The sequence below is a fragment of the Oncorhynchus clarkii genome, chromosome 19 (genome assembly GCF_045791955.1).
Source record: "Oncorhynchus clarkii lewisi isolate Uvic-CL-2024 chromosome 19, UVic_Ocla_1.0, whole genome shotgun sequence".
NCBI classification, from domain to species: Eukaryota; Metazoa; Chordata; class Actinopteri; order Salmoniformes; family Salmonidae; genus Oncorhynchus; species Oncorhynchus clarkii.
The window spans coordinates 38,632,240-38,658,864 of record NC_092165.1 but is presented as its reverse complement, the minus strand read 5'-3'; the positions used below and the strand labels follow the sequence as shown (position 1 = coordinate 38,658,864).

At 43.2% G+C, this 26,625-nt stretch overlaps 2 protein-coding genes across 14 annotated transcripts in view; one reads left to right on the top strand and one right to left on the bottom strand.

Moving 5' to 3' along the window:
• The first annotated feature begins 287 nt into the window (after positions 1-287).
• Positions 288-6,282, top strand: LOC139375153 (creatine kinase, brain a). 2 transcript variants are annotated; one of them, XM_071116668.1, is made up of 8 exons: positions 288-371; positions 1,073-1,274; positions 2,912-3,066; positions 3,207-3,339; positions 4,863-5,034; positions 5,336-5,459; positions 5,624-5,813; positions 5,976-6,280. In XM_071116668.1, exons 1-8 carry the CDS (start codon positions 288-290, stop codon positions 6,152-6,154), a joined length of 1,239 nt encoding a protein of 412 aa, XP_070972769.1. In that variant the 3' UTR covers positions 6,155-6,280. The 2 variants fall into 2 exon arrangements, with proteins under 2 accessions (XP_070972769.1, XP_070972768.1); XM_071116667.1 differs by having other exon boundaries at positions 340-442; positions 5,976-6,282.
• A 61-nt stretch (positions 6,283-6,343) lies between these two features.
• Positions 6,344-26,625, bottom strand: part of LOC139375150 (MAP/microtubule affinity-regulating kinase 3-like) — a 30,419-nt gene continuing 10,137 nt past the window's right edge. The window contains exons 6-19 of one of the 12 annotated variants that reach the window (XM_071116660.1): positions 26,287-26,357; positions 25,682-25,738; positions 24,745-24,981; positions 24,444-24,584; positions 23,660-23,759; positions 21,117-21,229; positions 20,865-21,012; positions 20,491-20,708; positions 20,262-20,365; positions 17,590-17,856; positions 16,789-16,815; positions 9,208-9,287; positions 7,460-7,504; positions 6,791-7,092 (exon numbers count right to left, since the gene is read on the bottom strand). In XM_071116660.1, coding sequence (XP_070972761.1) covers positions 7,016-7,092; positions 7,460-7,504; positions 9,208-9,287; positions 16,789-16,815; positions 17,590-17,856; positions 20,262-20,365; positions 20,491-20,708; positions 20,865-21,012; positions 21,117-21,229; positions 23,660-23,759; positions 24,444-24,584; positions 24,745-24,981; positions 25,682-25,738; positions 26,287-26,357 — 1,685 coding nt within the window. In that variant the 3' untranslated portion in view covers positions 6,791-7,015. Of the gene's footprint in view, positions 7,093-7,459; positions 7,505-9,207; positions 9,288-16,788; positions 16,816-17,589; positions 17,857-20,261; positions 20,366-20,490; positions 20,709-20,864; positions 21,013-21,116; positions 21,230-23,659; positions 23,760-24,443; positions 24,585-24,744; positions 24,982-25,681; positions 25,739-26,286; positions 26,358-26,625 lie in introns of all 12 variants that reach the window. The other 11 variants (XM_071116651.1, XM_071116652.1, XM_071116662.1 and 8 more) reach the window with 11 other exon arrangements.

Here is a 26,625-nt window from a genome sequence, read left to right as displayed (position 1 = left end):
AGCTAGCTATGTGTAGCCTACTTGGACATCTGATCCCAACATTTCCCAGTCTTCCACACAGAATAGCCTGTACATTGAATAACACAGCAGCATTTCGGAATGTTTTGTTATTTATGTATAACTATAAATATACTACGAAGTTGCCTGTTTTAAATTGGGGGTCAATTGGAAAGAACGTTTGTTTTGTGGGCGCAGTCGAGAGGGATTCCTTATTTTTACGTCAATATCAACTCGGAGTATAGCCTAGTGTTCGACCAATAGAATGAATGGAATACAAACACTGACCAATGGGAGCCGAGTTCGCCTACTATAAAGAACCATCTCCAAGACCATTTTCTTCTACTGGAGAACCAAATAACTTTGGTGATTGCGCGTCACGGTCGGAAAAATAGGGATCTTTGTGTCTTCCCCTAGTAGTAGTAGTGACCAGCCTCGGCAGCAGGTAGGACCCCTATTTCTACTCACTCGAGGATGATCAGAATGGCATCAGTCTTTTTAACCCCAATCTGCACATTAGTGACTCATTAGCAAATACTTTTTAGCAGAGGCTAGATTTAAAAGGATATCATTCATATATTTTTACATATTTCGGGGAAATATCGATAATAGACAACGCAAATAAAGTAATATCTGTAGCCGTGATCGAGCAGGAGACCTCGTTGTGTTGATGATCTTGCTCTAGTCTAGTGTGCCGCACCTGTTATCTCGCATAGCCTACTCTAATTTATTGTTCTGAACGACTTGGATTTAACAAGCAAAATACCACTCTAGACTAGAGCTCTGTGAAATAGTTACTTGGCTTGGAATGACACTGCTGCGCAATCTTTCGCATTTGACTTGCATTCCATCACTCCGCCTCTAGAGCAAAGGGATCTTTTTTATTTAGCAACTTTCTGTCGACATTTTCCTCTAGCCTATATAATCGTGACTGTCTTTCGGTGCATTCGCTTACTACACAATGCGCATATTGATCCATGCAGTCGCATAATAAAAAACAACTATTTGACAGTTATGTTGTACTATTTTCAAGCTCACATTCACCCGTTTTTCCTCCACTCCGTGTTGCGTCCAGGGATCAGCCATGCCTTTCGGAAACACCCACAACGTGCTAAAGCTGAAGTATGCTTCTAGTGAGGAGTACCCAGATCTCAGCCAGCACAACAATCATATGGCCAAGATCTTGACTCCTGCCATCTACGAGCGTCTAAGGAGCAAACAAACGCCCAGTGGATTTACATTGGATGATGTCATTCAAACCGGGATTGATAACCCAGGTAAAGACCCATGCAGCGTTCAAACATCAAGCCACGTGTTCTGCCTCTTCAAAGTGCGTTTAGTGAGGGCGTCCAGTACAGAGATGTTCACAAGTCTTTGAGGTAAAGGTCAAGCCATTGCCAACAGGGACTTTCTGCCTGCTGTGGGTTATCAAATCAAATGTATTTGTCACATACACATGGTTAGCAGATGTTAATGCGAGTGTAGCGAAATGCTTGTGCTTCTAGTTCCGACAATGCAGTAATAACCGAGTAATCTAACCTAACAATTCCAAAACTACTACCTTATACACACAAGTGTAAAGGGATAAAGAATATGTACATAAAGATACATACATAAAGATATGAATGAGTGATGGTACAGAACGGCATAGGTCTATAAACCTTGTCAATTATTTCCTAAATTTTTGGGGACAATTAAATACATTTAAAGTTAGTTACCAAACACTGTCATATAATTTACAGCATATTTAAATTACATGATTTAACATACTATGATACACGCTAGTTCACTTGCTTGTTTTAACAAGCTTTACTTAAGAATAACGTTTGCTTGTTCCTGTCGTTTAGCTACATAGCAATAGCATACACAATGTCCGCTCAATCAAAAGTGCAAATATGAGTAACTACTATTCTCCCATTGAAATAGATTCGTCCTTGTCTGCATATTTTTTTGTGGCACGCAGATGTTCTAGAACACTTTTCAGCCCTCTGTATCAAACTACTTTCTGTTACAATGTCGCCTGTTCAATGTTATCTGACAGAATGCACAACAAACTTATCCCAGTACTGACTTGCATTGTTCACGAGTCTCATCTAGAGGTCAAGTCAATTGATCATGAGTCTAAGTCAAGTCGCAAGTCTTTCTTTGTGACTCGAGTCTGACTCACTGGAGTTTCCATCTCTGATCCAGTATCACACTCTAGGGAGGCGCTCATACACTTTTGTTCTGCACAGTGACCTTGTTGATGGATTATATAACTCTATATGAGTCTGTAATCAATAGGAAGGATGTGTGTATTCCATTGGCCTGCATCCATACCAAATGCCCAAAGCGCAATGGTTCAATGATTTGTTTCAGGTAGCCTTTCAAATTCTGCTGGGAATAATGCTTGTTGGTCTAGCATACCATAATAATGTATCAATACAGACACTATCATCGATTGTCACTGCAATAAGTGACAAATCTGACTCCATATGAACTAAAATGGTATAGTCCAACCCTTTTTGAGGAGAACTGAGGCGCTGAGTAGATAGTCCAAATGCATTTAAGCATAGCAGGTGGCTTACCCTGTAGAATGTGTGTGTTATTGTTCAGCAATGATAAAATGGCTAAACTGACCATCAAGAGGCTGTCACCCGAGGAGGAGTTCCCTGACCTAAGCCAGCACAACAACCACATGGCCAAGGTCTTAACCCAGGACATGTACACCAAACTCAGAGACCGTGCCACCCCCAACGGCTTCACCATAGATGGTGTCATTCAGACGGGGATTGATAATCCTGGTAAAACGAACCCATCTTGAGTGTGACTCCACTTTTGATGAAATGCTAACTATTATTTATTGAGGTTGTTAATGTTTGTCATGCTCTACAATTTGTCTCCTAATTGACTCCCCTGTTTGTTTTTACCCCAGGCCATCCCTTCATCATGACTGTGGGATGTGTGGCTGGAGATGAGGAGACGTACGAGGTCTTCAAGGAGCTGCTGGATCCCATCATTGAGGACAGACATGGAGGATACAAGCCTACAGACAAGCACAAGACTGACCTCAACCCAGACAACCTGAAGGTACTGCCCTCTAAATGGGTACCTGGTTGACTGTGGTATAAGGCAAATGTTCAACTGTGTACCCTGCAGGAAACTAGACCAGTGTTATCAAGTTACAGGTAACTCTAGGATAACTTTGTTTTCATTTATTTTTTTTACAGGGTGGAGATGACCTGGACCCCAACTATGTCATTAGCTCCCGTGTCCGAACAGGCAGGAGCATCCGTGGGTTCTGCCTGCCCCCACACTGCAGCCGTGGAGAGCGAAGGGGTGTTGAGAAAATGTCAGTCGAAGGTACTTACCTCAACCCACCCAGAAGTCTATCAAGTTGGACTGAACATATTTTCTAAATGTTTTTACCCAATAAATTGCGAAGATGGGAAGTGTAGAAACAATGTCTTGAGGGGTTGGGATGCATGGTAGAATTGTAGACAGATGAACTAGAATTGTGTTTGAACTGTGGGGTGGAGCGGTGCAGAGATTTTCAATCCAGTACTGTAGTAGGGTCTGGGACTCTGAGTGGATGCCAGCCTAGAATGATGCCAGTTCCCTCTTGCAACATTACTGTGTTGAGGGTCCCCTCTAGTGGTGAACTATGTGAATTTATGTCTGTTACTGACAAAAGATGACTTCAGACCAAGGGTAATCATAGACCAGGAGTATTTATTTAAAACATATTTGTAAACTTATCTATATTTCCACAGAGGTAGTGCAGGATTTCTGTGAAAATATTAAAATGTATAAAAAAAAGTGGGGAACTATTCAATGTTTTTATGAATTTGACTAGCAACAAGACTAGACCCATTTTGAATTACATACCTACAATGGAAAAGAGGTAAATCATCTCTCTAATAACTTTATTTCTGAACTCCTAATAGTGCAAATTGCATTCAATGGAGTATCTGACATAGGCTTTGACTGGTAATCACAGGTGCTTTTTTTCCCCATGGCAAGTGATGCTGGCTGCTAGTAAGCGTTCTTGAATTGGAAATCATCTTGCACATGGCTAACCTTTGTTTAAACAGTTGCTAATAGCGACCGTGTTTGGCGTAGAGCTGGCACAATTATCGTATAGTCTTAATATATACATTTTAGGAGAAGGGGGGGGGGTTCCAACTTTATATACAAGTGTGGATATATAGTTGACCTAATTCATTTCCAAAAGTTCTAATTTGTCAGACATTTGTTTTTGAGAAAGGAGTGTCACCAAAGCTGTGTTGTATGACTTGGGTAAGCTTACGTTGTATTTGAAAGGGGGATACCTAATCAGTTGTACAACTGAAATGTGTCTTCTGCATTTATGTATGTCTAAATGATGCATTCAAGCTCAAAACGCGTAAACAAAAATGACAATTATTACTATCTATGGTCAATTGCATGACAATCGTTACCCAAATGTCAGTTGTCACAGCCCTAGTTGGAGTTACCTTTCTAGCTAATGTTAGTTGACACTTCCAATTATAATGTGGGGAAGTCAAAATAATAACATCTACCAAACCTATTCATTTTAAAATGTTGATTATACTTGTCCTTTCCATTATTATTCACCGGATGACAAGGCATGGGGGGAAAGAAACACATTTTGTTAACATGATCTGGGTCCCTGGACAAGGAAATGTTGGAGACCTCTGCTTTAGACTGCAGATCACTGTCTGGACATATTTATATACATTGAATTGATACTTTCTTCCTTGAGGTAATTTCTGGTTGTAACACAACCAGATTGAAAGTCATGTAATGAAGACTGCACATTCACTCATCCAGTAAGCTCATGCAGAGCCAATGTATCTGACATATCTGATTTTGTTCCTCTGCAGCTCTGGACTCCCTGTCTGGTGACCTGAAGGGGAAGTACTATGCCCTGAAGAACATGACAGATGCTGAGCAGCAGCAGCTAATTGATGACCACTTTCTGTTTGACAAGCCTGTGTCTCCTCTGCTGCTGGCCTCTGGCATGGCCCGGGACTGGCCTGATGGCAGGGGTATCTGGTGAGAGGACAGGGTTTTTCATTCTCACACTTCTAGGTTTCCTCAAAGGTATTAGAATGTGGTTTTGTTCTAACTCACCAGTCTCTTACTTTCTCACTTCTCCAACCTTACTTTATTCAAGTAAATGACTGCTAGAAGGGTAATGGTAAATTCTCAAATGCCCTCTAACTAGATGTACCTTAATCTCTGCTAAGTCAGAGGGCAAATGTTCATAATAGTTTATACGCTGGTGGTGGCATAAGCCATTGTCCATGACCTTGTAAGAGGACCATATAACATCTATTTATTCTAATCGGTCAAGGCACAATGATACCAAGACCTTTCTGGTCTGGGTCAATGAGGAGGACCACCTGCGTGTCATCTCCATGCAGAAGGGTGGCAACATGAAGGAGGTGTTCAACCGTTTCTGCACTGGCCTCACAAAGGTGAGTGAATATCTGAGGAATACCTTCAAGGTTTTGAGAATTTAAATAAGGATAATTTGCTGTTGCCATATTAAAAATGCTGTGTAAAAACATGCTGCAATGATCAATCGATGGTGTTTGTATTACTTTCCTTGTTAAAATTTGACATTGTCTCTTTTCCTCAGATTGAAACCCTGTTTAAAGATAAGGGCACTTCATTCATGTGGAATGAGCACTTGGGCTACGTTCTCACCTGCCCATCCAACCTGGGCACAGGGCTACGTGCTGGAGTCCACGTCAAGATCCCCAACATGAGCAAGCATGCCAAATTTGAGGAAGTGCTCAAGAGGCTAAGGCTCCAGAAACGTGGAACCGGTAAAACATTTATCCATCACAGAACCAGATATCTACTTTTGTTTGTTCACTGTTGCTCAGGGTAACTTACAAGCACATTAAGGCGGTAGTTCTAGCGTTAAAGCTGTAATTTCTGAGTGTTGTAGCTGTTCAGTCCATCTTCTGACGTTGTCTCCATTCCAGGTGGGGTGGACACCGCAGCTGTGGGTGGCACCTTCGACATCTCCAACGCAGACCGCCTGGGCTTCTCTGAGGTGGAGCTGGTGCAAATGGTTGTGGACGGTGTCAAGCTGCTGGTTGAGATGGAGAAGAAGCTGGAGAAGGGACAGTCTATTGATGACCTCATGCCTGCCCAGAAGTGACACTCTTGATTGCCTCCCCCTTGTCATCTGAATGACATCCTGGAATGCACTCTGTAATAAACAGCACTTACTCTCTTACAAGACACTCATTGAAAGAGGACATCTGAAAATAAAAACTTTCTTCCATGTTTGATTCTATTTCTTTCCCCATTTGTGATGTTGCACATCCTCATTTAGAACTAAAATATACTGAGTCAAGTTGACAATTTTATTGACACAGGTGTTCTTACCTAATGAACATTTACATAAATTCCACCTAAAATCAAACAATATAAATCAAACTGAGTATAACGATGTGTAGCTGTCTTGAAAGTAAGCTACATTATTTACACTGAAAACAAGGGAAACTTTAATGAAATAAATAACATAGCTTTGTCCATTTTCACAGCATGACCAACTATATTCAATTTGTTATGGTCTAACATGACCAGAATATATACTGTAGCTATTAGTAATTCAGTGATTATTGTATAGCGGAATGCTTTTGGCATTTTATCATTCAATACATACTGTATTTTGTGGAGAAAAAAGAGAACTGCTACTTTAATCATTGTACAGCTTAAATACTTTTCAGACAGTTTTGCCCTTTCGTTCATAGCTTTAACTCGTTGGCAACTTTGGATGCAATGTTTTTAAAAGTGATGGATGAGCCTGATATCCTCTTGAATCTCACGCCATTGAGGGAGAGGCGGGGCAGCTTGCAAACCTCCATCTCCCATTGGACAAGGTTCTCAGCATGTCCATCACCATGGACACAGAGCAGCAGGAAACACTCTTGCTGTTCATAATCGCAGTTGTTGGCGTTGAGCACCTTGCGTATCTCTTCCATGATGTCGCAAGGCTCCATGGAGCTGGTGGTCCTCATACTCCAAGTGAATCTGAGGGAGCGGGGTTTACGGTCTTTACTTTCCCCTTTCTGATCCCCAGGTACATTGCGACTGATAAGAGGGAGAAAAAGAAGTTGAATTATCTAAAGCTCTGCATTTTCCCCTAGGTTTAGTCTTTGTCATGTTTATGGCTCTGCATCATGAATAGACAAAACAATGCAAAGTTGCTCAAATTAGCAAAGCATACAGTAAACAGATGGTCATGCAGCACACTAGGAGCACAACACTCAATGAGGAAACCACAATGAAATACAATAACCACACCCTTCATCACATACAGAGACCACTTCCATGGGGAAAAGGTGAGGGAGATGGGACTACTGGTTGACTGACAGAATGGAGAACAGAGCTGGGAGTGAAGTGATATCAAGCCTGTCACAGAAATATCAGGTTGCGAAAGCAACAACATACACCTCACCTTGAGCCCTCAAATCTCCCGTTTCTCTCAAACTCGGTTGAGACTCTGACAGTTGTAGAGGAAGCAGAGCAAGATTAGGAAAAAGAGAAAAAACACATGTGGACTTCCAAAGAGAGTATTTTGTCATTTCAAGGATGAGAGATAACATACAGTGAGCTCCAAAAGTATTGGGACATTGACACATTTGTTGTTTTGGCTCTCTGTACTCCAGCACTTTGGATTTGAAATGACACAATGACTAATTTGAAGGTATTTTCATCCATATCGGGTGAACCGTTTAGAATTACAGCACGTTTTGTACATAGTCCCCCCACCCCATTATCGGGGACTAAAAGTAATGGAACAAATTCACTTATTTATGTTAAAGTAGTAAATAGTTCATTGTTCCCAAATTCACAACACGCAAAGCTCGACTCTATACATTTGTTGGATGCATTTGGTGTTTGTTTTGGTTGTGTTTCAGATGATTTTGTACCCAATAGAAATGAATTGTAAATAATGTATTGTGTGTCATTTTGGAGTCACTTTTATTGTAAATAAGAATACGTTTTTAAACACTTCTACATTCATGTGGATGCTACCATGAATACGGATAATCCTGCATGAATAATGAGTTAGAAAGTTATAGACTCAAAAATATATTTGATATTTGTGCGTCTAACTTTCGACTCATTGTAATCATGGTAGCATCCACATTGGTGTAGAAGTATTTAGAAACAAGAAAGCCACCACCAAATAACTATAACCTCAATATGGAAGTGTTGACATGAACCCTGTGCAGAATCAATGGGACAAGAGACTTTGAACTGGTCACACTGATCAGTCTCGCCGGTGTTCAAACTAACAAAAAGTGCTTCAACAGACCACATAGAGCAAGGGGATACAGGAATGGAAATGTGTTGAGTGACGTATGACAGCTTGGATACGTTTGTTGACATGACGAGATTCACCCAAACAAGACAAAAACAAAACCATACAGTGGAACTACAGTCCACACACCCACACGTCTAATACACACATTGTGTATTAGGGTCAGTGCATGCAGACTGGGGCTGTTGTGGGAGCTCTCATGCAGTCTATTCTCGAGGTTGACAGACAGCAGGACAGAGGTCCTCTAGACATCCTCTAACATGTCCCATGTTTCTTCCCTCTATGTGACACTGGTTATATTTAGAGGAGAGGGGGTTGGCTTGAAAGACAATTAGGCAAGCAGTTACAGGGTCATTGTCGGACTGCATACCATGTCCACAGACCCTAATGAGTTTTGTGCTGCAGACATGCAGACTAGCTCTGAAATGAGTCTACAGGAGGGTAGAGAAAGTTTGATTCCTGGAGGGTTTAGTTAGTGGGCAAGATAGACGCCTCTAGCCAGTGGGATGAGGAACAAGAGAAGTACTGAGACTGTATCTGGGGCTGGGAGTGTCACATACACATTCTAGAGAGAAGGGAATGTGACCATGTAACCATGTTGTATATGAGTTTGTTCTCTCCACACAGAACTCTGACGTACAAAGTTGAGCCTAACTCTTGTGGGGACATAAGGGTTGAAATGATCCCTTACTTTAGGTCTCCATCTGCGACTTCCTATAACTTTCTATATCTTCCGCTCTTGAAAAGCGTGTATTTTTTACGGATACATGAAAAGAGAGTAAGAAAAAAATGACATGATCACAGGCCGATAATGCCAGGATGACGAGGAAGAGGAAGGGGAAAAGAGAAGAGGAGAGATGAGTGGACAGAAGACTTACTAAGAGTCTTTGCTCCCTGGGAAGAAGGGATGGCAGGCCCTGATTTGGCCGTCTGCCGTTTGGCCGGGTCAATACTGACCCTGAGGGGAGGAAGAGCAGTGAAAGGTCCAAGGTTAAAGGGCACAGAAAGGTCAGGGAGACATTGGCACACAGCAATACAAAAGTGAGGAGAAGTGTGAAGGGAGGGCAAAGCGCATTGCCTACTACTGAGACAAGAGACTCCCTGCTAAGACTTCCTTCCTTATACTTCAACCAATCGTATCTAAGATGCTGTTACTCTGTGCAGAAATAAGAATCACTCGACAGAGAAATGAAATGAGTGACAAGGACATGGTGAAGGAAGAAAGATGGGAGGGTTGCAAATGTGACGGAACTTCCTGAGATGTAGAACTCCTGGTCGCCACTTGATCCTCAGTGTGCCACTAAAGGCCTTTTCACACTGCATTGTTCTTAGCCCCAGGCTAAGGCTGGCCCTGGGCTATCTTATCCTGTGTTCACACAAACATTTGTTCACCTAGGGATATTGGGCTAAGCTTCAGCCCTGGGCTAAGGATTCACACTTGTATTCCAAAGCCCTGGGCTAAAGGGGTCTACACAGAATATGCAAACGGAGCCAACGGAGCGTAACGCAGTGTTGAAATGTTGTTTTACATCACAAAAGGGGCAGTGCCACATGAAAATTGTAACACGCCATATCATTCCTTCCAAAACCGTGGGTGCAGTGTTGTGTGAAGTGCTTGACTTGGAATGAAATAGGTGCCGGTACTCATTTTGGGTACCAGTACGTTTTATATTTAGGTGCAGGAGCTCCACAATACTTTCGACCTAATATTTTACAAGAGGAACAGGAGCTCAAGCAGTAGAACATTTTAGGTGCCAGTCCTCAGCTCCAGTGAGCTCCTGCACAAATCAAGCACTGGTTGTGTAGGCAATGAAGCTCGCTTGGTTCCTTGATCTATAGCCTATAGGTCCCTCAAACTCAACTCGACCTCGAAGCCAGTTCCACTGCATTTTTTCGGTGTTCCCCTCTAACCAGGGACTGATTTAGACCTGTTACACCAGGTGTGTGCAATTAATTATCAGGTAGAACAGAAAACCAGCAAGCTCCGCACCTCGTATGGTAAGAGTTGAGTACCCTTGCTATAGGCTATGCATCAAAGTAGCCTATTTTACATTAAGAAAATAATAATAATAATCTCAGTGACTGTAAAAAAAAATAAAAAAATAAAATGTTTTTTAAACAATTGGAGCCTTTTTAGAATCCCACCCAAAATGTATTTTGTTTAGATGTAATAACTAGGGACTCCAGGCTACTGGTAAAAACCAGGGGTGTAAAGTACTTAAGTAAAAATACTTTAAAGTACTACTTAAGTAGTGTTTTGGGGTATCTGTACTTTACTATTTAGATTTTTGACTACTTTTACTTGACTACATTCCTAAAGAAAACAATGTACTTTTTACTCCATATATTTTCCCTGACACCCAAAAGTACTTACATTTTGAATGCTTAGCAGAACAGGAAATGTGTCCAATTCACACCTGCTTTGTTTGTAAATTATGTCTGAGTGCTGGAGTGTGCCCCTGGCTATCCGTAAATTTAAAAAAAACAAGAAAATGGTGTTGTCTGGTTTGCTTAATATAAGGAATTTGAAATTATTTTGACTTTTATGTTTGATACTTAAGTATATTTTAGCAATACATTTACTTTTGATAGTATAGTGTATTTAAAATCAAATACTTTTAGACTTTTACTCAAGTAGTATTTTACTGGGTGACTTTCACTTGAGTCATTTTCTATTAAGGTATCTTTACTTTTATTCAAGTATTACAATTGGGTACTTTTTCCAACACTGGTAAAAACAGCTGTGAGATATATGCTTTTTCTCCACAACCAAAACATGACATTCTATTTTAGTTGATATGGGAGTGAATATATTGAAGCAGCATATCAAACTGGGATAATGTTCTAGGTCACATGGTCAAGTATAAGGATATTTGCCGGATATTTGAACTATAAATCTGATTATAAGGGAAGCTAAGAAAAACTAGCTCGCTTGCTATGTTTTTAGTTGCCAGCTTGCTACTACTAGCAAGGGAAGGAGACTCTTCCTTGTTTTCACTAAATAAAAAAAATGAAAAAGATAATACATTGTCATCGCCCCCTTGTGAATACGAGTGGGACCGGCGAGGATATTGTGTTCCCGAAAGGTGTCCGCTACTCCAAAATCCCACATGCACGCAGGTAGATCAACAGAGTGGAGCTTGTGGTAACCTTAACAGACAAACACAACATGCGAACAACAATCTCTCTGCTAAGTAAGACATTTATTAACACATTATGTCTTCTTGCTTCCAGCCTAGCATTTGATTTCCAACAGTGTTGGTTTATAAACCTTGATGTCTGCCTGTCTGACCTCAAAACCAATGTTTCACTCATACAGATCCTATTAAATTACTAGAGGGGCTATATCATAAACCCTCAAAGTTCCATAATGGCACCAAAATGTCAGCCATCTTGGTCAGGGATTTACTTAATTTACTTAAGCAGGAAAATAAAAGGCATGTGATGTATCAGAAATTAATGTAATGGAATAATTATAGTCAATTGAAAATATTGTCATATAATTATAATCTGAGACATTTTCTGTATAAACAGCTTCTAAAACATATGTAAACAGACCATAAATGTCTCAGATTCTATTTTCTTAGAAAACTGTGAGTGCTATTATATGACAAAATATCAGTACTTGTTGCATTTACAACTTGTCCAAGTCCTATCAACTGTTTGTGCCAGTGTATGGCTGCGGATGGAATGCATTGTTTGAATGTTTGCATTTTGGCAGTTAATTAGAAACATTTATGGAATAATTAATCTAAAACTGTCTGCCTGGGTAGCTAACACACATACAGTGCAGATAAATTCTTCACATTCATTGTTTTACACAATATCTTATCACAACCCTGGCAAACCATGGTTGACCAACTCCCTGACTAACATGGCTGACCTTTGGACCATCATAAGAAGGTTCATTCTAGTATTCTAAATAGTATTCTGTACTGTTGAAATGTGATCTTGCCCTGTACAGAGAATGCTGTGCATAGACGAGACACATTTTTCTGAACCAGGCAAAAATAATGCAACAATATTATTATCATTGATCAATAGAAAAGCTATGAAAACAGTCCAAAGTTTGGACACACCTAATCATTCATGGGTTTTTCTTTATTTTTACTATTTTCTACATCAAATAAACAATATATTTAGATTTGTTTTACACTTTTTTAGTTATAACATAATTCCATATATGTGTTGTTTCATAGTTTATGTCTTCATTATTAGTCTACAATGTAGAAAATAGTAAAAATAAAGAAAAACCCTGGAACGAGTAGGTGTGTCCTAACCTTTGACTGATACTGCATATATACAGTATAAGATGGGATGCATTGACATTATGGACAGTATGTGGATAGAATATTTAGTATATCTGTAGAATACGTAGGATAGAATGGTATACACTGTATTCAGCAATGTTCGAATAGGATGCAATTGACCAGAATACAGTATATACAGCGGCTTGTGAAAGTATTCAACCCCTTGGCATTTTTCCTATTTTGTTGCCTTACAACCTGGAATTAAAATGCATTTTTGTGGGGTCTGTATCATTTGATTTATACAACATGCCTACTACCACTTTGAAGATGCTAAATATTTTTCATTGTGAAACAAACAAGAAATAAGACAAAAAAACTGAAAACTTGAGCGTGCATAACTATTCACCCCCCCAAAGTCAATTATTTTGTAGAGGCACCTTTTGCTGCAAGTCCCTTGGGGTATGTCTCTATAAGCTTTGCACATCTAGCCACTGGGATTTTTTCCCTTTCTTCAAGGTAAAACTGCTCCAGCTCCTTCAAGTTCGATGGGTTTCGCTGGTGTACAGCAATCTTTAAGTCATACCACAGATTCTCAATTGGATTGACTAGGCCAATCCAAGACATTTAAATGTTTCCCCTTAAACCACTCGAGTGTTGCTTTAACAGTATGCTTAGGGTCATTGTCCTTCTGGAAGGTGAATCTCCGTCCCAGTCTCAAATCTCTGGAAGACTGAAACAGGTTTCCCTCAAGAATGTCCCTGTATTTAGCGGCATCCATCATTCCTTCAATTCTGACTAGTTTCCCAGTCCCTGACAATGAAAAACACCCCCACAGCAGGACGCTGCCACCACCATGCTTCACTGTCGGCATGGTATTCTCAGGGTGATGAGAGGTGTTGGGTTTGCGCCAGACATAGCGTTTTCCTTGATGGCCAAAAAGCTCAACTTTAGTCTCATCTGACCAAGGTACCTTCTTCCATATGTTTTGGGAGTCTTCCACATGCCTTTTGACATGTTCGCTTTTTTTTTTTAAGCAATGGCTTTTTTCTGACCACTCTTCAGTAAAGCCCAGCTCTGTGGAGTGTACGGCTTAAAGTGGTCCTATGGACAGATACTCCAATCTCCGCTGTGGAGCTTTGCAGCTCCTTCAGGGTTATCTTTAGTCTCTTTGTTGCCTCTCCGATTAATGCCATCCTTGCCTGGTCCGTGGATTTTGGTGGGCGTCCCTCTCGGCAGGTTTGTTGTGGTGCCATATTCTTTCTTTCTTTTTTATAATGGATTTAAATGGTGCTCAGTGGGATGTTCAAAGTTTTGGAGATTTGTTTTATAACCCAACTCTGATCTGAACTTCTCCATAACTTTGACCCTGACCTGTTTGGAGTGCTCCTTGGTCTTTCATGGTGCCGCTTGTTTGGTGGTGTCCCTTTCTTATTGGTGTTGCAGACTCTGGGGCCTTTCAGAATAGGTGTATATATACTGAGATCATGTGACACTTCGATTGCACACATGTGGACTTTAACTAATTATGTGACTTCTGAAGGTAATTGGTTGCCCCATATCTTATTTAGGGGCTTCATAGCAAAGGGGGTGAATACATATGCACGCACCACTTTTAATTTATTTATTTTTTAAATTTATTTCAACAAATAATTTTTTAATATTCGCTTCACCAATTTGGACTATTTTGTGTATACATAAAATCCAAATAAAAATCTCTTTAAATTACAGATTGTAATGCAACAAAATAGGAAAAACACCAAGGGGGTGAATACTTTTGCAAGGCACTGTACGTATGAAATAACACATTATGTAAACATTATTAAAGTGACCAGTGTTCCATTATTAAAGTGACCAGTGATTCCATGTCTATGTACATAGGGCAGCAGCTACTAAGGTGCAAGGTTGAGTAACCGGGTGGTAGCCGGCTAGTGACAGTGACTACGTTCAGGGCAAGGTACTGGGTGGACAGTCTGATGGACTTGAGATAGAAGCCGTTTTTCAGTCTCTCTGTCCCAGCTTTAACACACCTGTACTGACCTCGCCTTCTGGATGATAACGGGGTGAACAGGCCATGGCTCGGGGGGTTGATGGCCTTGATGCTTATTTTGGCCTTCCTGTGACAGTGGGTGCTGTAGGTGTTCTGGAGGACAAGCAGTGTGCCCCCAGTGATGCGTTGGGCAGACCGCACCACCCTCTGGAGAGCCCTGCGGTTGCAGGTGGTGCAGTTGCCGCACCAAGCGGTAATACAGCCCGACAGGATGCTCTCAATGTGCATGTGTAAACGTTTGTGAGGGTTTTAGGGGCCAAACCAAATTTCTTCAGCCGCCTGAGGTTGAAGAGGCGCTCTTCACCACACTGTCTGTGTGGGTGGACCATTTCAGACTGTTAGTGATGTGTACGTAGATGAACTTGCGGCCCCATCGATGTGGATGTGGGCGTGCTCCCTCTGCTGTCTCCTGAAGATCCTTCATTTTGTTGACATAATTTCTGGCACCACTGTGCCAGGGCCCTCACCTCCTCCCTGTAGGCTGGCTTGTCATTGTTGGTAATCAGGCCTACTACTGTTGTGTCGTCTGCAAACTTGATGATCGAAGTGGAGGTGTGCATGGCCACGCAGTCATGGGTGAACAGGGAGTACAGGAGGGGGTTGAGCATGCAACCTTGTGGGGCCCCTGTGTTGAGGTTCAGCGTAGTGGAAGTGTTGTTTTCTACCTTCAACACCTGGGGGCGGCCTGTCAGGAAGTCCAGGAACCAGTTGCACAGGGTGGGGTTCAGACCTAGGGCCCTGAGCTTAATGTCTCAATCATAGCAATAGCGTCATTGCATAAAATGGTACGCAGCATCATCTGGATACGTGTGCAGCAAAAGTTCAACATTCACCTTCTGCTACCATTTCTGTCAAGCTGTTTTTCGGTAAATCCAACATACGCACCACACATAACGCACTGCAACTGCAACGCAATGCTGCAAGGCAAACGCAGCGTTCCAATGGAAATTAAAGTACTTCTGGTGTACTAAAATGCAATGACCCTGTTTCACACGGGCTATTTTGGCACCATGTTTCTGGGTCTAGCCCCGAAAAGTCATTTCTAACCTGCTCCGGAGCAGGGCCAGCTAGCCCTGGGCTAAGGTTGGTGCTAGTCCACTTTAGAATGTGCAAGTATGAACACTCGCTTGGCCCCGGGCTCAAAATCTCCCTTAGCCCTGGGCTAAGGAGCAGTGTAAACACGTCTTGAATCAGACTGAGGAACAGAAGGTTTTCTCTGAAGAGGAGGAGAGCTTTTTCTTTGCTTTTTTTTAAACTGCTCCTGAGCTGCCAGACCATCCGCTTGTAAATGTTCAGAAATTGATGTCTCAAGACATAATTCCCTTTGAATTTGTGAATTGCATCTGATCTTGCTATCAGTACAACTTGTTCACAAAAAGCTACCCAATAATTTATTTCAGAACCCTCTTGGTTCCCTAACAGTGTACATATGACTCCACAAACCAATATTCCACAAACTTAAGTTCCCAAAGTCTTATAAACAGAATAATCTATATCACGGTATTCAACTCTTAGTTGGAGATCTGGAGCCTGCAGGTTCTGTTCTACCTGATAATTAAATTGCACCCACCTGGTGTCCCCGATCTAAAATCAGTACGTGATCAGAGCGGAAGAATGAAAAAAAGCAGTGGAACTGGCTTCGAGGTCCAGAGTTGAATTTGAGGGATCTATATCATGCCTCAGCACATCACAAAGTCGATCACATTGCTACAAGCCAGCCAAGTTATCACAGGGACCGTCAAGCATAACCCATAAACATACAACAAAATCCAATACTGGACAGAGCACCAGAATCTGTCTACCTTTCAAACACATATCAGTCTACATAAAACACACACACTTACCTGGAACAACAGTTCAATACTAACCAATCATTGCTTTGTGAAAAACAAACCAGTCAATAGCAACTACATAAGCAGCCCCGTCCCCACAGCATGCATTGTAGATTGATTAGTGGCAAGCTTTCTGTTTGCTGTTGATGGATTTTTTTACTGACTGATCAAGAGGACAACACTGCCCTTAGAATATACCCCATCTTTGAAGCCTGAGACCAATCACAAAGGTTCTAAGCAGTGTGTTAGTTTGTCAGTTCCAGCTAATTATTGGTTAAAGAGAGTTTTAGTTGATTAATTGCACACACTGAAGGGAATAAGGGGTCCTACCTTTTGGTAAACCTGAATGACATGTTTCTACAACAGAATCAGGAAACACAAAGAAACATGAACATGAGGAAGGACAGCTGAAGGAATACGACTGATTGGCTGAAATTAGTGAACAAAAATCACACTCGGCTGTCCCCATAGCAGGACCCTTTGAAGAACCCTTTTTAGTTCCAGGTTGAACCCTTTTGAGTTCAATGTGGAACCCTTTACACAGAGTATTCTATATGGAACCCAATAGAATTCTACTTGGAACCAAAAAGGGTTTTCCTGTAGGGACAGTCGAAGAACGCTTTTGGAACCCTTTTTTTTTTAAAGATTGCAGGGTGGTTGGAATCATCAATGGTGAGAAGGAGAAGGTTCAAAAGACAGATGTTGATTTCTATTCCTAATGTCAGGTTAGTCTTGGGACATCCCTAAATTGTTGTCAGTAGCCTGGCTGCCCGCCTGAGATGTGTTAGTCAGTCTGGACAAAAACTCAAATTGGGTTTTCCCTGCTGGTTTACACTTGAGATAAATGTAATTATAAGTATTTCTTAGGCTGGCACCCAGGCTACGTTATCAGTGCTTTTGGAACAATCTATTGTTAGTAGGACTGTGAACGTTCCACACAATGTGAATCAGGATGCTAAAAGGAAGAGTGTTAATAGGATTAAAAACAAACCATATAAGTAAGAATTTCACTGTTAGTCCACACCTGTTGTTTTGATTTGATATACAGTAGCTCGATATAGTCAGAGTATATTTTAGGGGCTTGGACTCGGCTGAATTGAGTGGCATGGAGCCGTTGTCCCTGACACCTACCTGCGTGTGAGTTTGGAGGTGAGTTTGGAGAAGAGGTTGCTGGAGCCGCGGCTGCGAGTCTGGGTAAGGCGCGCGGCGTCGTCGGACAGCGTGGGTGAGGCTGGGGGCCCATTGTAGGTGGCCGTGCGGTGCTCCCTCAGCTGGCCGCCGTGGAAGGTGCTGCGGCTCGCTGTGCCTCGTGGGAAACGTAGTCTGTCGGGCGTGGTGGCGCTGGTGATGCTGTGGGTGGACACCACAGGGTTCCGCTGGCCAGGAGACACGGCCACACTACAGGGAGGACGGAGGGAAGAGATGATACAGAGAAAACAGACTACACCTGGCAGTACATACCAGTTCTATACATAGCATCACCAGCTGGGCCATTACCATATCACCAGAACCTTACCTTCAAGCCCCAAACTCTCAAATTAAATCTAACCTGTGTTAATTACGTTAATTTAGAATAATACTAGTAGTTCCCCAAAATGTTCTATTTTGAAAGTGAGAGGTAACATGAACAGTTTGGGGAAACTTGTTAGTGGGGGAACATGGAGTGACCGACACAGTTTTGCATAGTCAAGGTAGAGGTGGGTGGTGGAGCTGCCAGTGCCAGACAGGGCCCGGTTTCCTGATAGCGATGGAATTTAGGCTTACGAGTGTTTTAACGATGCATCTTTCCTACAACGGCCGAAGATGTAACATGCGTTTCCCAAAACACCATGCAGAATGAAGTGCATCGTTGGAGCATGTGTTGATACTGATAGGATGGAAAGAAAGGTAGCGCTGCTCTCGGATCAGCTTTCTCCATTCAAATCTTACCTTAACATTATTTCACAATACTGACAACGGATATGCTACTAGAGAGATATAACCACCTACGGCTACAAATATTGAGGCGGTGTCACATTGTATAAATGATGTGAGACAGGCGCAGGAATTCGTAATAGGGAGGTTTAATACTCCACCCAAAATATACAACATGCCATGAAAAGGCACGGGGACGAAGCCCAAAACAAACACGTACAAAAACACAGGGATGTAACCCAAACAAAAGAGTGAGGTTAAACCTCAAATAAATACACGGGATGAGACCCGCAATACACTACACGGGGTGAGACCCGTAATAACAAATGCACAACACCCGTAATAACTAGTGCACAATACACGCAAGCCGAAATAGCAAAGCACAGGTACTCACAGACCAACGGACATGGGAACAATAACCGATAAAACAATGATGAACAGAGGGCACATATATACAATTACTAATCAGGGGGAATGGGAACCAGGTGTGCGTAATGAAACAGTTCAGTGATGCTGAAGGCCATTGTGACGGAGTCTCCAGAGCCGGTGCACGGAATGAGCAGCAGTACCGGGGGAATCCATGACAGGCGGCTTATTCTAATGCTAACCCGAAAAAAATGCACTAAATCACTAATTTGGCACATCATTGCACACATGTTAGGTTACACACCATGAAATGGAGTATATTGAGACAAATTAAAGACAGTAGTCTTTAGACAGTAGCAAAATAACCCACAATAACCCACTATTGAACATTAAACGTATTTCAATATGATTGAAATAGGCCTTGAACCTACTGTATTTATAATTTGATGCAGTCATCTCGGTTTTCAATTGACGCATTTTTTCATACATCGCTTGTTTGTATCAATTGCAAAGACATGGGCAACTTTGTTCTAAGTTATCTGTGGTCACAGCGAGAAAGATAAACCATGTGATTCTATGTTTAGCGGAGATCTTTTGTGTATAAAGTGACACGGGTGGGAAAAAAAAACATCAGACGCACTTAGCTGTCCTACAAGTGGTCATAGGCAGGCGTTACATTACGAGCGTTTTCAAGTGCAACGTTAATGAAGATGTTTTTGGGAAACCGGGCCCAGTGCCATACCAGGGCAAGACTAGGGTCAGACCAAAGCTCCAAGGACCAAACAGAGGATGGAGAGATTAGGGAACAGAGTTGTGTGTATAATAAAGGCTGGGGCTGTCTCCTACAAGAGGTTACAGAGAGGGAGAGATGTCGCCATCACAACGGTTAGAGATAGTCCATAAAAGGGATGGATGTCGATGTGGGGCCGTTGCATGGGTTAGAGAGGGCCCGAGACAGTGAAATAGGTGGTCTACACGTGGGAGGGGAGAGATCAAACAGACAGTTGGACTCCCTGCCTGCCGTCTTACTTGGGCCTGTAGAAGTCCAGAGTGCAGTGGGGCAGCGTGGCCCAGTCTGAGTCTGAGAGGCAGGCAGAGAGAGGGCCAGAGGCCTGGTACCTCAGCTGGACCGAGGTGGACGAGCCAGCCAACACGGGGGCAAAGCCAGAGAACGGACTACTCGTCACACAGGCAGACATCTCAGTTATACTGGGACACAACCAGACCAAGAGGTAACGAGATAGATAGAAGAGAAGAAAAATGGAGCCAAGAAAGGCAAGTAAAAGAAGTTGAAATTGATGATATTTCTCCCCTAAAGGCCTTGTTGTGTTTTTCTTTAATAACTTCTCTCAATAATAACAGTATTACTACACATAGTTCTCTCCTCTGAGGCCTTGGGGGGATGGACAGTGAAGGTGCTGTGTTGATTGCTGATGCCATGTGGAGGGTTCCTGTGAAAGGGGCCACTAGGGGTTAAGTGCAGGCAGCCAGTGAACACAGCAACATTCCGGCCTGTTCCTTACCTTTTCTCCTTCCCATTGGGAATGACAGAGAGCCGGTCCGTAGCGTTCTTGTCGCTGCACACGTACGTATTTCTCCTTGTCATCCCGCCTGAGCCAGTGTTATTCTGCAGGGTGGTACAGAAACGCTGATTCAGCACACATCATCAAATCAGAATGAGGGATTCATCCCCACTTCAAGTGTCATAATATGTTCTAGAATCGATAATTGAATGGAATAGCAGACACTCACATTGGGGACGGGGGTAACACCCTTCTTGCCATTGGGAATATCAGCCTTGTTGGGGTTGTTGGCGTTCCCCAGCAGGGGACTGGAGGGGGGGACACTGCGCCCGCCGGGGGTGTTGGGTTTGCGTAGCTGCACCCCTCCCTCCTCTTTGATGTTGTTTTCGGCCGTGCTGGTCTGGCTCCTCTTGGGGTATCCGGACCCTTGGGGAACATTCTGGCCCACTGGAGAAGAGAGAGAAAACGAGGAAGAAATAGTAAAAGGATATAGAAAGAAACATTACTGGCCTACATAGAATTGAATATCTTTAGCCTCACATTTGAGCTGAAAAGCATGAGTCAAAGATGAGAATTGCCTCTAAATGTTTGTGAGTGTCTCACCCTGGTCACTGTAGCGTCGCTGTTTCTGGTTGGAGGAGATGCTCCGCTGGACTTTGAGGTGGGAGGGAGACTGGCCATTGAGCTCGCTGGTGGGCCGGGGCTTGGCCAGGGACAGGTTGCTACTGGAGGTTGACTCACTGGGCTCCAGCTAGGGGTCAAAGGTCACAAGAACACATGTTAAAAAGACTGGACTCTGGATATACTGTGCACTAGAACGGAGATATAAACAACTATCTATAGTGTTGCTCTGACCTCAGAAGACTTCCTTCCAAGCAGCAGGTAGGTGGCAGTGATCTCGTCATACTTCATCTTGGCCAGAGACTCCTGGATCTCCTCTGGAGAGAAGCCCATCCCCACCATTACATCTGGAACAGTACAGAGACATGGGTTCACATACACAGCCCTCACCTCTACAACCATTGTCAACAACTTTCTCATTTTCAGGGACTATTCCTTTAATGAAATTGACCCCAATCCTGCAACCCAAAATGTTAACAAACGTAATAACAAAAATATCTTTATTCACAAGTTTCAGCAACCAAAAACAGCCCACATCCTTAGTGTGCTCTACATAGTTAATACAAAATTCATAAGCAATTATGCACACTTTGTCCTCTGACTCATTTAAAGCAATGGTGTATTTATATCTTCCTATTCCACCATAACGACAAGAGCGAATCCACCACTTATTAAATGCAGCAGAAACCTCATCATGAGTGAGTCAGCACTGCATTCCAGCTCAGGTGTTATCACCCCTCCTCCCTCTCGCCCCATCCATCAGCAGAGGAGGAAAAGTGCTGGGGGGAGGGGAGGAGTGGGTAACACACAGGCCTCCCAACCAATCACTGCCACCCCCGCTGCCTTCCAACCAATCACTCCCCATTTTCCATCTGCCTCCCGACCAATCACTTCCACCCCCGCTGTGCTGCTCGCATCACGTTGAGAGGAGCATGCCAGGTGAGGAAGATCCCGGAGCTGTAGTTCCATCATACATCAGCTCCCTTAATAATACATCAGTTCCCTCTATCTATCTCTGCATCCTTTTCTCTATCTCTGCATCCTTCTATCTATCTCTGCATCCTTTTCTCTATCTCTGCATCCTTCTATCTATCTCTGCATCCTTCTCTCTATCTCTGCATCCTTCTCTCTATCTCTGCATCCTTCTCTCTATCTCTGCATCCTTCTCTCTATCTCTGCATCCTTCTCTCTATCTCTGCATCCTTCTCTCTATCTCTGCATCCTTTTCTCTATCTCTGCATCCTTCTCTCTATCTCTGCATCCTTCTCTCTATCTCTGCATCCTTTTCTCTATCTCTGCATCCTTTTCTCTATCTCTGCATCCTTTTCTCTATCTCTGCATCCCTTTCTCTATCTCTGCATCCTTTTCTCTATCTCTGCATCCTTTTCTCTATCTCTGCATCCTTTTCTCTATCTCTGCATCCTTTTCTCTATCTCTGCATCCTTTTCTATATCTCTGCATCCTTTTCTATATCTATCCATCCTTCTCTCTCTCTGCATCCTTCTCTCTCTCTGCATCCTTCTCCCTCTCTGCATCCTTCTCTCTATCTCTGCATCCTTTTCTCTATCTATCCATATTTTTCTCTATCTCTGCATCCTTCTATCTATCTCTGCATCCTTCTCTATCTCTGCACCCTTCTCTCTATCTATCCATCCTTCTCTCTAGCTATCCATCCTTCTCTCTAGCTATCCATCCTTCTCTCTAGCTATCCATCCTTCTCTCTAGCTATCCATCCTTCTCTCTATCTATCCATTCAAATTGGAAGATAAGGCTTCACTAAGCCCACTGATGAGTTTTTCGTTCCACTGGATGAAAGAGATCGGAAGCCCCCTGAAACATAATCTCTCTCCACTAGACTACAGAGCCCTCAGTGAAACATGTGATCTCTCTCCACTAGACTACAGAGCCCTCAGTGAAACATGTGATCTCTCTCCACTAGACTACAGAGCCCTCAGTGAAACATGTGATCTCTCGCCACTAGACTACAGAGCCCTCAGTGAAACATGTGATCTCTCTCCACTAGACTACAGAGCCCTCAGTGAAACATGTGATCTCTCTCCACTAGACTACAGAGCCCTCAGTGAAACATGTGATCTCTCGCCACTAGACTACAGAGCCCTCAGTGAAACATGTGATCTCTCTCCACTAGACTACAGAGCCCTCAGTGAAACATGTGATCTCTCTCCACTAGACTACAGAGCCCTCAGTGAAACATGTGATCTCTCTCCACTAGACTACAGAGCCCTCAGTGAAACATGTGATCTCTCTCCACTAGACTACAGAGCCCTCAGTGAAACATGTGATCTCTCGCCACTAGACTACAGAGCCCTCAGTGAAACATGTGATCTCTCTCCACTAGACTACAGAGTCCTCAGTGAAACATGTGCTCCATCCAATCTCCCCCCTCTCTTTCTCTCTGTGCGCTAGGTGACTGGCATCTCCCGCTAACACATGTGCTCTGACGGAGATCCCAGCTGCTATTATGCAATACCCCCACACTCCAGAGGACATCTTTCAGAGCATACGCCCTCTCTACCCCTCCCTCTCCCGCCGTAGTGCTTTTATCCAGGGCAGGATGTGGAGGCTTTCTCTGTCTCATGTGTCTCACCCTCTCTCAGGGGCTCTCGCAGAAACAGGGCTGCTTTTATGCTGCATCTCTTCTCTTTCTTTTCAAAGTGTTTAAATACTGAGAGTGATTCTGTTGCAGTGTTGCTGCTGCCTACACACTTGAGTTTCTGAAGCGCAATAACAAGAGCAGTTTTTCTCCTGTTTAGTACCTATTCTCTTCTGATCCGTGATGTCCTGTTCTGGTTCTACAAAAGGCTTAAGCTCGTCCTCCTCCGATCCCACGTTGATCCAGCGGTCCTTCATGATTTGCTGAAAGAAAAATAAATAGTCCTTGTAATACAGGCCAGGGTCCTCTTAGTACAGGGTTTTAACATCATGATCAGTCATACGTACACATGGATGTGTGTAGCATAAGGAACCCTCTTAAATCCACTTTCACATCATTGAACTCAAATAAAGTGAATTGTGGTTTCCTTGAAAAAGATTGGATAGAGATTTCGATTGGATGCAACGCTCCACTGTTTGAAAGTAGAATCGCCATTTAAAGTCTGCATAATGTCATTTTCAAACAAACTCGCCAATCAATAGGACAGTCGTGTACGATGGGTTTACAAGATAATAGGAAATGTACAATCACGAGGCCGACACCTATTCTAAATGACATCTTTCAATGCAAGGTTATAGCTCATCTGAACATCTGGTGACAAGAGGGATGAGGGTGGATTCTAGCACACACAATGTGAACACAGAAACTAAGACAACGTCTGTGTTGTTCTCAGAAACAAAAAGGATAAAAATAAGAGTGATCATTAATTATGTACTGTGCCAACAGCGGAGAGAGATAAAGAGAAGGGAGAATATGAAGCACAAAAAGAGAGTGTCGAGCAGATGCCAGGCCGAGGAGTGGTGGATGGATGGAGAGGTGGTGGGTGGAAAGAAATGCTCTGGAGTGCCATGGCGGCGTGAATAAATAAAGAAGTGTCGAATATTTACATTTTCGCTGTCGTCCCTCACCTCGAAAGTCCCCCGCTTGGCCGGGTTGAGCACTAGGAAGCGCTTGAGGAGGTTCTCGCAGTCTGTGGACATGTAGAAGGGGATACGATATTTCCCCCTCAGAACCCGCTCCCTGAGCTCCTACAGAGAGACAGACAGGGAGAAAGAGTGAATGAGACATCTTTGAAATTGTAAGTTCTTGTTCATCTAAAATTTTACCCATATGTTTCATTGACTATGAATCTCCCAATGACAAAGAATCTGAGGATGGAAGCATTTTTGTGATAGTATTTTTGCTGACCTTGAGGTTCTGCCCATCGAAGGGCAGCGAGCCGCTGACCAGTGTGTAAAGGATGACCCCTAGGCTCCAGACGTCCACCTCGGGCCCGTCGTACTTCTTCCCCTGGAACAGCTCTGGGGCGGCGTAGGGTGGGGAGCCACAGAACGTGTCCAGCTTGTTCCCCATGGTGAACTCATTACTGAAACCAAAGTCTGCTATCTTAATGTTCATGTCTGCATCCAACAGTAGGTTCTCTGCCTAGAGACACAGGAGGGAAGGGAGAGAAAATGAACATAAGGATGAGGTGAGAAATAGCAGTGAAATAGAATAGATGTAGGTAACAGACCAACTGGGTCACAGGTAAAAGCAAATACTTGAATAACTCAAAGACTCATAACAGTAGAGCTCCAATAAGATATAGAGATGTCAGAGGCACAAAAAGATCAACTGATGCCTGAAGAGGGTCCTTTACAGAACACCCCCCACACAAAAACAAAGTGCTCTGCAAGTCAAAGTTAGTGTCGCGTTTAAAGTTTAACTGTGTTTCCTCCTCTCCCCAGTGACACAAACACACAGGGTGGAGATGGATGCTCTCTGCTCTCACATCTCTGTCCTCATGGATCATTCATGAAGCTCTACAGAGGAAGCAGAGTGTGGACACGCGGCTGCCGCCAGAGGAGAGGAGATGGGAACTCTGAACAGAGTCACTCCCACCGAGGTTGACCCACTCACACTAACCGTGATTAAAATAGCATCAATATTTATTCTACTTGTGGTAGCATAACATAGGCTGGCTAAATGGAATGATTGCTTTACGTGAGTATATTGTGCAGCGGACAACATGGGAGCAGGTAAAAAGCCTGCCTCCAGCCACCTGACTTCATCCTCCTCTCCCCCACATACACCCCCTTCACCCCCCCCCCCCCCCCTCCCAGCCAGGCCCTCACTGGTTCCTTACCTTCAGGTCTCTATGGACAATGTGCTTCTGGTGGCAGTACTGCACAGCAGATACGATCTACATAGAAATAGACAGATAGACAGACAGTTACAGTCTTCCACCTGACAATGTTCTCACACACACCTCCCCCCGGGTGAAGGATGTGGTGAGGAGATGTGGTGTAGAGTGAGAAGATACAGCTAGAGACACAGAGTATCTCAGACACAAGGTGTAGACATGACATCTCTAGCTGGGAGAAAACTGTGTCCCCTCTTCCTGTGTGAGCATCTGCTCTAGATGTATCAGTATATCAGTGCCCCCAGTGAAACGCTGCAGTAAGATGAACCTGCAGTGAGACCAGTGAAGTAGGAAGCTATAGCCTAGACATTTCTAAGTGTGCCTTTCCTTCCACTGCAGAGCACTGTGTGTAGGCAGCACACCCCCAGTGTTTCACCGTCAGTGACAGAGAGATAAGAGATGAGGGGAGCTCTGTGTTTTGTCAGTTTGTCAGTTCTCATAACCCCACCTCATACCCTGGGTGGGTCAGGACACTGACTTGTGACATATGGCCAGGCAGGCAGGCAGGGTGTGAATCCAGCACACTGCGGGAAAAGTCCTGTACTTACCTGTCTAAATTTAGCCCTGGCCTCTTTTTCTTTCATCCTTCCATGTGCAACAAGGTAGTCAAAGACCTCTCCTGCAAGAGAAATGCAGAAGTTAGGAGCTGAAATTAAAGGTTGCATATTTCAAAGGGAAAAAAAGTTTAAAAACGTCAACATTCAGACAGTACATCAAATGAGGTAAAACGGTATGTGGAGCATGTGAGCCTAACTGTTCCTCATGCCTACAGAGGGAAACAGAACTCTAATTAATATACTGTAGTTCTGTCCTGAAGGCACAAGCTTCTGAGTATGGCTACAACATCAGGGGCATTCCTCAGCCCACGCACCTGTGTATTTGTGGGG